The sequence below is a fragment of the Pelobates fuscus genome, chromosome 5 (genome assembly GCF_036172605.1).
Source record: "Pelobates fuscus isolate aPelFus1 chromosome 5, aPelFus1.pri, whole genome shotgun sequence".
In the NCBI taxonomy this organism is placed as follows: domain Eukaryota; kingdom Metazoa; phylum Chordata; class Amphibia; order Anura; family Pelobatidae; genus Pelobates; species Pelobates fuscus.
Window position 1 is genome coordinate 347,495,598 of NC_086321.1, and position 12,108 is coordinate 347,507,705.

Consider the following 12,108-nt stretch of genomic DNA (forward strand, 5'->3'; position numbering starts at 1 on the left):
GAGAAATGTTTGCATTTAGATTAAGTTAAAGGATCACTATAGGGTCAGGAACACAAACATGTATTCCTGAGCCTATAGTGTTAAAATCACCATCTAGCCCCCTGGGCCCCTCATGCCTCCATAAATATAGTAAAAATATTACTGTATTCAAGCCTGAAGCTGTAACTCTGCATGCTGTTAGACTCAGAAAAACAAGCAGTCTGATGACATCATCAGAAGTGGTAGCCTGATCCAATCACAATGCTTCCCCATGAGATTGGCTGAGACTGAGAAGGAGGCAGATCAGGGGCAGAGCCAGCATGATTCAAACACAGCCCTGGCCAATCAGCATCTCCTCATAGAGATTAATTAAATCAATGAATCTCTATGAGGAAAGTTCAGTGTCTGCATGCAGAGGGAGGAGATACTGAATGTTTGGATGCATTTTAGGCAGCCATGACCCTGGAAGGATCTCTAACAGCCATCTGAGGAGTGGCCAGTGAAGTTATCACTAGGCTGTAATGTAAACACTGCATTTTCTCTGAAAAGTCAGTGTTTACAGCAAAAAGCCTGAAGGTAATGGTTCTACTCACCAGAACAAATTCTGGTGACTATAGTGTCCCTTTAATTTTTGGTCCAAATATATCAACAAAGTACATTCTGGTTTTCTTGGACATATATCATTACATATAGAATTCATAACCTAGAAGAAAAATGTATTTATCAGGTAAGAATCCCAGCTGCAAGACGCCATGTTTCATACGTGTCCATGAAAATATGTTGGACCTAGCAACTTCAGAATCTCTTCAAAAGATCTGGAAATTGCCTTAGAGAAAGAATGACCAACATGCCTGCAAGATGAAGAACATTCTATGCAGGGTGTATTGCACCAAAAATGAAGGTAGTATGGTTAGCATGCTAAAGCCAAGAGGAAATGCATCAATTATGAATATGAAATATATTTCTTGTAAAGGGTTACATCAACAAAGATTTCAACCAATGGTACAGTGACAGAGTTATTCACTCAAGTGAGAATTTAAAGTGAATTCAAAGTGAATTTTAAATTTTAAGCCAAAGTAGTGGAGAAATGAAAGATTTGCCTTGACTTGGCAGGTGAGCTTGCACTTTAATGGCCATTGGGGTGACACTTAAAATCTCCTGTTATTTAAATGTGCATAGGGATTTGGGATAATGCGCAGTTAACTTTTTTTGTATGTATTTGTGTTTTTGTATATTTGTATTTGCTTTGTATTACATACCCATGTTACAGTGCTGCCGCTCACCCTATGTGTGTTGGGGTTAATAAGTATCTAAAGGTTTATAAAAAATACCATTCTAATTACAGATTTTAACTTGAAACATCCAGGTAAATTGTTAATGGAGGGCTCACCTAAGAGGTTTGCCTTGTAGTGGCAGATTAGCTTGCACTGTAAAGTGATGAAAGTGATGTGTGTAGCAGGTCCTTTTGTGTAACATTGAAGTGTTTTTGATTGATTGTTCTGTGCTGCTGGGAGTTTCAGTAAAGAGAGTTATGCAAAGATTATAGGTACACCATCTACGATTTCCCAACACTTGGTAATTTTGCTTAAATGTTTTCAGTCTCACGACATTTCAGTTTTTCATTAAACCACAATGTAGCTTTGTTATATGTGGCTGTATTTTGAGCTTGGACTGAGCAGACACTTCTACTTTTTTTTGGCATGGCATCATATTTATATGAGTATTTTTTAGTCTCACACATATTTTTAATATTTTTTATTTTATTTATTTTTATATTCTTTGTTCTTACTTTTTTATTAGTTGATTTATTTATTATTCTTACTTTATTATTAGTTGATTTATTTTTTATTCTCACTTTATTATTAGTCGATTTATTTTGTATTCTTTATTCTTACTTTATTATTAGTTGTTTTTTTATTCTTACTTTATTAGTTAATTTATTTCTTTATTCTTATTTTTTATTAGTTGATTTATTGTTTATTCTTACTTTATAAGTTGATCTATTTCTTTATTCTATATTCTTACATTATTCTTTATTCTTACTTTATTATTAGTTGATTTGTTTTTATTCTTACTTTATTATTAGTCAATTTATTTTGTATTCTTTATTCTTACTTTATTATTAGTGGATTTTTTATTCTTACTTTATTAGTTAATTTATCTCTTTATTCTTACTTTATTATTAGTTGATTTATTGTTTATTCTTACTTTATTAGTTGATCTATTTCTTTATTCTTACATTAGTCTTCATTCTTACTTTATTATTAGTAAAGGAGTCATTATCAGACTGGAGCAATTTATATGGAGTCCAAAATAAATGGGATTATTTAAAAGTTGCACTACTGAAGGCAACAGAAAATTGCATTAGGCTTGTCAGTAAAAGCAAAAAATTCAAGAAACCACTGTGGTACTCCGCAGATGTGGCCAAAATAGTAAAAAACAAAAAGTTAGCATTTAGTAATTATAAAAAAAACCAGAGTGAGGAAGACAGAATGACCTATAAGATTAGGCAGAAAGAGGCTAAGCAAGTTATAAGAGCTTCCAAATCCCACACAGAAGAGAAAATAGCACAGTCAGTAAAAAAGGGGGACAAAACTTTTTTTAGATACATAAATGAGAAAAGAAAAGTAAAACAAGGATTAGTTAGATTAAAAACAAAAGAAGGAAGGTATGTAGATGAGGATAAAGGTCTAGCTGACTGCCTCAATGAATATTTTTGTTCGGTATTTACAGATGAAAATGAAGGAAAGGGACCTCTGTTAACAAAAAGGATAAATGAGTCATTTATTACACGTGAGTTTACAGAGGAAGAGGTTCTATTTCAACTGTCAAAAGTAAAGACAAATAAGTCAATGGGACCTGATGGAATACACCCAAAGCTATTAAAAGAGCTTAGTGGTGTACTAGCAAAACCATTAACAGATTTATTTAACCAATCATTGAAAACAGGAGTAGTCCCAGAAGATTGGAAGTTAGCGAATGTTGTGCCCATTCACAAGAAAGGTAATAGGGAGGAGTCGGGCAACTATAGGCCAGTAAGCCTTACTTCAGTAGTGGGGAAAGTGATGGAAACCATGTTAAAGGATAGGATTGTTGAACATCTAAAAACACATGGATTTCAAGACCAGAGACAACATGGGTTTACTTCAGGGAGATCATGCCAAACTAATCTTATTGATTTTTTTGATTGGGTAACTAAAATTATAGATCAGGGTGGTGCAGTAGACATTGCTTACTTAGATTTCAGTAAGGCTTTTGACACTGTTGCACATAGAAGGCTTATCAATAAACTACAATCTTTGAGTTTGGATTCGAATATTGTTGAATGGGTAAGGCAGTGGCTGAGTGACAGGCAACAGAGGGTTGTAGTCAATGGAGTATATTCGAAGCTTGGGCTTGTCACCAGTGGGGTACCTCAGGGATCTGTACTTGGACCCATTCTCTTTAATATTTTTATTAGTGATATTGCAGAAGGTCTTGATGGTAAGGTGTGTCTTTTTGCGGATGATACTAAGATATGTAACAGGGTTGATGTTCCAGGAGGGATAAGCCAAATGGAAAATGATTTAGGTAAACTAGAAAAATGGTCAGAGTTGTGGCAACTGACATTTAATGTGGATAAGTGCAAGATAATGCATCTTGGACGTAAAAACCCAAGGGTAGAGTACAAAATATTTGATAGAGTCCTAACCTCAACATCTGAGGAAAGGGATTTAGGGGTGATTATTTCTGATGACTTAAAGGTAGGCAGACAATGTAATAGAGCAGCAGGAAATGCTAGCAGAATGCTTGGTTGTATAGGGAGAGGTATTAGCAGTAGAAAGAGGGAAGTGCTCATGCCATTGTACAGAACACTGGTGAGACCTCACTTGGAGTACTGTACACAGTACTGGAGACCCTATCTTCAGAAGGATATTGATACCTTAGAGAGAGTTCAAAGAAGGGCTACTAAACTGGTTCATGGATTGCAGGATAAAACTTACCAGGAAAGGTTGAAGGATCTTAACATGTATAGCTTGGAGGAAAGACGAGACAGGGGGGATATGATAGAAACATTTAAATACATAAAGGGAATCAACACAGTAAAGGAGGAGACTATATTTAAAAGAAGAAAAACTACCACAACAAGAGGACATAGTCTTAAATTAGAGGGACAAAGGTTTAAAAATAATACCAGGAAGTATTACTTTACTGAGAGGGTAGTGGATGCATGGAATAGCCTTCCAGCTGAAGTGGTAGAGGTTAACACAGTAAAGGAGTTTAAGCATGCGTGGGATAGGCATAAGGCTATCCTAACTATAAGATAAGGCCAGGGACTAATGAAAGTATTTAGAAAACTGGGCAGACTAGATGGGCCGAATGGTTCTTATCTGCCGTCACATTCTATGTTTCTATGTTTCTATTAGTTTATTTGTTTTTTATTCTTGCATTTGTTCAAAGTCGGTGTATTTGGTCTATGCAAGGGAGACTATGGAGTATCTTGACTGGTTAGTGAATGGTAGCATAACTGCCTTTGAACTGGGAAACTCAGGTTTCAATCCTGGTCAGACCACCCTATCAAAAAATGTCTTAGAACAAGGCACCCGATGATGCATATTTGGCTACTATAGATTATAAGCTCTTCGAGCAAGGCCTTTTTTCTGATTGTAAATCGCTATGGCATATCCTGGAGCTATATAATAATATTAGTTTGGGAAATGAAGGTCACTCGTGTCAATCTCCTGGAGGCCGAGGCAAGCTGATATGGTCTTATGTGGATTAGAAGTAGTTTATATTTAAAGGTGTCCTCATTCTAAAAAGAAACAGGAAAATCCCAACATTTAAAATAATTACATTTATTCATTATTACATGTATTCCTTTAAGTTGATTACTAATTAGCAACACGTATTCGCTATGAAAGACACCTGACAATTAACATTTCAATATGAGAGTTTTTCAAAGGAACAAATGGAGTTTCTAAAAGGTGCATCTTTGCTGCATGGAATGAGGGTGCATTAGTCACAAAATCAGCAAAATGATTTAATATGTCATGGGTCACAGTCTGAAAAATATAGATACAAATTTGCCAAATATAGACAAACTATGCTAACAAAGAGGAATAATGGTCGGTGATGACGGGGATAGACAGTCCGAAACATCCAATATTGCGAAATGCCACAACTGCACAGATTAACTAAGTATTGTTTCAGCTCCTCTGTCCTTGTAATATTGTCATAGTTAACACTACGTTTAATCCAGGGATGTCTATATTTGGAGAACACAAAGGACGCCTTCAACGTATAATTTCTGATAAAGACTGGGAAACTTGGAGGAATGATAAAATGATCAGCTGTCACATGGAAGTAATTATATTCAACAATTGATCCACATGAACAGAATGTGGCCATTGAATAGGAAGACTTTTTAGAAGATTGGATGCACCCAGATGAATGATAGGCCCCTCTGTCATGATGTTTCCATATGATAGGATAACAATAGCCCCATATATACAGCTAAACACATTTAAGAGCAGACACATGGTCTCCAGAAGAAAGTCAGATTACTTTTATAACCTCTACAATTTTCAAGAATTTACCAAACTCATATCTTTATGGGAGGTTCATGGATTGAGAAGTACATTTCTACCCCCTTTTAAATTGACGAGACAAAATTTGCAAGTTTGTGCTAGCAGAATTGCTAACAAATGTATATATTTTTCAATAGATCTAAAATAAATATGCTACCTTCCCTTACTTGTCAATCACATCTTTAGGTGTGTGTGCTATGTGTGTTATGTTAACAGCACAGAATATATGTCAAGGATTGAGTGAGGGTAATTTTCCTGCTCTAAATCATAGGAACTACCAATAATGCGCAGTATTTGCTGCGGTATTCCTCTGGTGATCATTTTTCAAATTTTCTGTCTTTAGTGATGTCAGTGTTGGGGAGAAAGTTTCTAAGTTTCTATGAAACTGCTTCATGCTATGGTTGTATTGATGCCTGTAGTGTCCCTTTAAAACATTTTTTTTTTTACAGCCATGTTATAAAGCAGATAGTCAAGGCTTTAAATGTGAAGTCCTAGGCTACTAGCCAGACCTTAAAATTTACCTGCCACTGTAAGCCAGGACGGTTCATGGCACAATAACGTGGGGTGAATTTTTACTCACCAGGGCTACATTTTTGATCAAGAATGGTTAAGGTCTATTGGCAATTTTGAGACCTGAGATAGCTACCTAGGATTCTATTCATAAAAACAAATATTAGGCAGTATTTGATGTTTTCAATAACCCTCTGATTTCTGGATACCTGGTGAATATTCCACCTTTAAAACTTTTTCTACATTTCTACCAATGTATGTCTTAGGAAATCTTTAATTCATGTATATGCTGTTTGTTCTGAAGTCCAACTTACTTGATGATACATACTCATGAATACTAGCTACTATTTTATTTAGTGTAAAAAGTATCGTACTTAATAGGCTTTTTATAAATCCTCTAAAAACTGAAGACTGTTACAAGAAGTATAAAATGCGGAGTATTTACAGTACAATATATCCTTTCATTTTTAAAAGATGCGTTTCTTGTAAGTGTGTTTTAAGATACAGTAATTCTCATTTTGAGAGAAAATGTACATCTCCTACCACAATACAAGTGTGCTGATTCACACATCCTGTAAGATTGAGGAAGGAAACTGAGGCCTATGAGTCTCTGTCATATTTCTAAATGTATTACCAGTATAATGTCAATATATGGATGTATTGAATCTGTGAATAGGCATAGAATACAAACACTTAGTGGCACTTATGTGCGTCTGGGTGGATTTTTAATATAGCGCTCAAAGAGGCTAAAATGGTCAATGCCTCTTGCTTGGCTTGTTGCGTGCGTAAGTGGCTGTTTAGAGGTCGTAACGTTCTAGTCAATGTAAAAATATGAAGATGACAAGATGTAATTTTTCGAATGTAAATTTCAAAATTAAAATTAAAGAGCTGGTAAAAAAATACACAAACGCCAACACTGCAATTAACCTATGTGTTACAGAAAATGTGGATGCCTATTTAATTATTAAACAGATAAAGACGCTGTTATACAGATATAGTTATAAAGATACAGATGCTTATTTAATTGTTAAACGAGCACTATAGTGTTAGAGATAGAAACATAGGTGAACGTGGTGTGTCGGGTGTGCTAAGGCACACCTTAATGCATGTGCAGCTTAATGCACTGTCCGGAAGAGAGATCAAACCATCTCTCTTATCGGCAGGCCGGCTCCCTCATTGCAGCGAGGCATGGCAAAACGCCTCGATTTGCCAATCTGATGGTTTCCCCCCCAATTTTGGTGAAAACGCCACTAGAAGCATATTAATCCTGCAATATTAGTGTTGCTGTTACTGCAGAAAGGCTAGGTTTTAAGTTGCAGGGTTCAACTGATAGGGACATGACACCATTCTATTGAAATGAGGTGGTCGGAGTTCCTGTAGTGTCCCTTTAAAATAGCACAAAACAAAATGCAGTCTGCCCTTATGATCCACAGAAAAATAAACAGATATAATGAAAAAGTGCACATTTATTGATCTAAAAATTGCAGCGATGTATGGCAGAAAATGGTCATGGCAGCACTCCAAAAAAGCTGAATATAAGAGCAGGAATATTGAGTAATGCAAACAGCATATAATAATCACAAGATGAATATACAGATATCCAGGCAAGGACAGCACATTTGCAAAAAATAGGAACACTTAAGGAATGACATATTAAGTAGTTGTGATACCTGCTACTTCCAGACATAAGGAAGACCACCTATATGGCCACCCACAAAAAGGTAAGAGTGAGTACCCTGGATGCGTTTCGCACCCCCATGGTGCTTTCTCAACATGCACTGGGAGTGCGAAACGCGTAACACAGGATTTTATACAATCTTATATAAGAAAATCTATCTATCTATCTATCTATCTATCTATCTATCTATCTATCTATCTACTTTATCTATCTATATATCTCTAAATAATGCACACTACTTAATATATAAATTATTTTAATATATGTTGTTTAAGAGGGCCACCTCTTCCTTCCTCTCCTGTCTTTCTTTGTCTTGTCCATTTAAGGAGACTCTTTCTATAAGACAAACCACAGCTTCTCTCTTTCTCCCCTCCCACCCACTCAGCACATGATTACACATTTTTAGTGACACAGTATCATTTTTAAAAAATTTCTATGAAACAACTGATTTTCTTTTAACCACGACATCACATTTTTAAGGGGAACTCTCTTTTCCGAGACTTTTTAATATTAATTTTACCTATTTCTGTAATTAACAAATATGTATCAATACAGTGAGAAGATACAATTAAATGTACAAATCTGCACCCCTTTGTCCTGGTACTGGGCGCCTCCATCTTAGCTACCTGTCAATCATTGTCATAAACTCTGTCCTTTGCACCTGGAATTTAGCATAAACAAAGCACACAAAGAAGAGGATAAACACACATTTATTTCCTATAATTAAGCAGACTCAGTCTTCCCTTTTCCTAAAATAAAAATAGACGTAGCTGACCTAATCATGTGTGGCCATATAATGTCCACATATACCCATCTTTTGATCAACTTCAGAACTTTTGATCAAAGTTAGATGTAATAATTTGGTTAAAGGGACACTATAGTCACCAGAAAAACTACAGCTTAATGCAGTGGTTCTGGGGTCTGTAACCTGTACCTGCAGGCTTTACATTAGTGCCTAGTAACACCTCTAGGGGCAACCACTCAGACAGCCACTAGAGGTTCTACCTGTGTCAGTGGTGGACAGTGTGCAAGACTGGTGTTCCTTGACTCCACGCTATGAACATTCCCAATAAAGATGCATTGATTCAATGCATCTCTATGAGAAGATGCTGATTGGCGCAGAGTTTTGCCGCACATGTGTAATAGTCTTCCCCTAGAAAAGCACTGGAGTGGCTGAGATTATCAAGACGGATGATCTTAGCCATGGAGGTTGAGCCAGCTGTGCAGAGACCAGCATGGCCGAAAGCCTGAACAGCCACAATAGCACTAAAGAGGTAGTAATACATGTTTGTATTCCAACACTATAGCATTCCTTTAATCTTTGAGTTTGAATTATCCATAATTCCTTATTTCATAAATCTTGATCTTCTGATTTTTTTGAGGGCTATTATGTACAGACAAAATTGTTATACATTTGAAATGCAGTTCTTGGCTATAAAAAACAACAACAATATGGAGCACAAATAAAGGAACACTGCATAAACATTGTTGGACCACCTAGTTATTTTGGCCCTTTTGGATGCATTTTGCAGTGTGAGGCCAAGTGCGAGCTTACTGAGTTGGTCCAGGTGGACTAGATAGCTCTAGACATTGGAATACTTCTAAGAAAAGTTATGTATAGCATAAAATAGACCATTATTAAAAAGCTGGACTCTACTTTATACCATGTTTCTTGAACTGAATCCGAGGCCTGCCAAATAATATTAGATGTGAGGCTGAAATTCTCGGTCTCTTGCATCCCCAGATATTGTTTATAAAAAGTCCATGTACTTGTTCGAGTTTAATTATAGGTATCGATAAAGGCAGCATCCTAAATAGATAAGACCACTTGGGGAGGATATATGATTTGATAATGATTTATTCTTCCCAGCCAGAAAATGCCAATATTTTTCCATTCTTTCAAAGGTTTTTTGCTGGTATCTTTAAATAGAATGTAAATTTTTTTTACAAACATTTCCATTAGATTTTGAGAAAAGTAAATACCCAAGTAAATAAAACCCTTGGAGGTCCATATAAAATGATAATCCTGTTTAATAATTTCCATTGCAGCAGGAGACAGATTATTGGCCATTATTTGTGACTTCTCCATATTTAATTTGTAGTTGGACACTTCACTATACCTTTCGATCTCTGGGACCAAAGCAGCCAGTGAGGCCTCTGGATCTGTCAAAGTGAGCATGATATTGTTTGCGTATAGACTTAACTTATGTTCGGTAGCTCCTAACAAAACACCCCCAATCTGTTAGGGATTTTAGAGTTTCTGTACATATTGATCAAGTGTATAAACCTATATTAGCAGTTAAACAAGCTTTACGTTGTTTAAACCTTATCGAACTTCATCGGTGGCATTTTGTTTCCAAAAGTACAAATACAATAGATCCAGAAATCTCACTGCTATGCTGGAGGTGTAATAGAGGTATGGGAAGCTCGAAGTATATCTGGTGGGATTGCAATTTTTTAACTCCTCTATTGGGCAGGATTTTGGAAGAACTAGCCACATTATTGGGCCATTATTTAGGGAACGAATTTCAAGTTGTTATGTTCTATTTCAATCTATCTAATATACCGCTTCAAAAAATATATTTATTAATCCACTTGACTATGGCTGCTAAAGTTGCAATATCTAGATATTGGTTGAAACAAGATACTCCTATTTGGGAATATATACTAAATCAACTCAAATATCAATACATTATGGAAAAAGGTATATACTACGATAACAAAGATTCGTATGAAAAGAGATGGTAACCCAGGCTGGGCACTTTGATCTTAAACTGAAAGTCTGTTTGACTCAATTAGCATACAATAACTAATTGAATAGTCCTACTATTTAAATACTAGTTAGCATAACCCCCTTAGTTCTAAATAATATCCCAGCTGACAAGTGACCCGTTCTGCGTGTATGTGTTTGTTTTTGTTGGTAATCTAAAGTATGTAAGTCTAATATGTTAATTGCATTTCATTATTATTTATACTATACCAATGTCTATTAATGTAATGTCTGTATTTTGTAAAATGTAAAAGCAATAAATAATAAATAAATAAATTAAATTAAATAAACCAATATTAGTATCAAGTGGTCTATGTGTAGCAATGGAAAATGATGCCCCTTTTCACTATATATTGTGCTTAATTGTTCACATATACTGAGTACCGTACCCTGTAAATCTGCATCTATATACATATACATATACAAATGGGATATTGCAGACAAGCTTATTTTATTAGGATTCCTCCAATATGACAAAGCATTCAGCTCATATAGTCCGGTCACTCAATGATTTTAGCACAGAACAATTGCACTAAATTTGTGAGATTGCAAAAAAGTTACATTTCAAAAAAAGTATACATTCAGTGGATTTTAAATGGATGTAGTTCATCATACCTTTGTACATCTTCCTGATAAGTCGTATGATATATTAGGATGGTGTCAATGTGTTCTTTGAAAATCAAAGCGGTTTAGAAAGACTTTATAAAGGATACAAAAATGTAATCATCTAAGTATCTCTTTTTTAGGTTGTCCACAATTGCATCTTCTGAGATCTTTGATAGAAGGACCATGTCATCTACTCCACTTTGTTTCACATTATGGCTCTGCCAGTGGTACCTCTCTTTGCTCCCCTGGAAAAACAAAACCAAAGGTATTTATAAAGACAATGTTTATCTGCACCTAAAGAGAGTATGCGTCACATTTAAAAACTACACTTGGAAACATTGGTTGTTTGCAAGTCCACAGCCCCTTTACTCTATCCTTTCTCACTCATAAATCATCTTCAAACGACAGGGCTTTTGACCAGGTGATCAGGAAGAAAAGTGGGAATGAGTGAAGAAAAGTGGGAATGAGTGATTAATATGGGATGGGAAGTATGCCACTGCCACTGATCTAGAGAATAAGGTTCTCCCCTACAGGCCATATGAGCATTTGACAAATCCAGAACTCATAAAGTAAAATAAGGAAATAACCAGGATGATCAATGCAAGGGTCATCAACATCCACACTTCAGGATTTTATGCTAACATACCAAAACTCTTGCACAGTTTCTTAATTTCCTTAACAAATTAACAAAAACAACAAGTTATATCTATATACTACACAGTGGTGTATTTTGGATTTGTGCTGCCCTAGGCAGGACGGTGCTCGGACACCACCCCTAAATTTTCCCCACCCCTTCCCGTCAAGGCCGCACTTTGACTGACAGACGCACACTCACTGACAGACACACACTCTCATATACACTGACAAACAATGAAAAACACACACTCTCACTGATTTGACACACTGATAGACAGACACACACTATTACTCGGACACACACTGACAAACTCACACTTACTGACAGACGCACACTCTCACTGACATACGCACACTCTGAA

General features: G+C 35.8%; 1 protein-coding gene across 1 annotated transcript in view; it reads right to left on the reverse strand.

Moving 5' to 3' along the window:
* Positions 1-11,350, reverse strand: part of MYO1F (myosin IF) — a 57,099-nt gene extending 45,749 nt beyond the window's left edge. Inside the window, exon 1 of the mRNA XM_063455864.1 lies at positions 11,218-11,350. Coding sequence (XP_063311934.1) covers positions 11,218-11,295 — 78 coding nt within the window. The 5' untranslated portion in view covers positions 11,296-11,350. The remainder of the gene's footprint in view (positions 1-11,217) is intronic.
* Between the last annotated feature and the right edge of the window lie 758 nt (positions 11,351-12,108).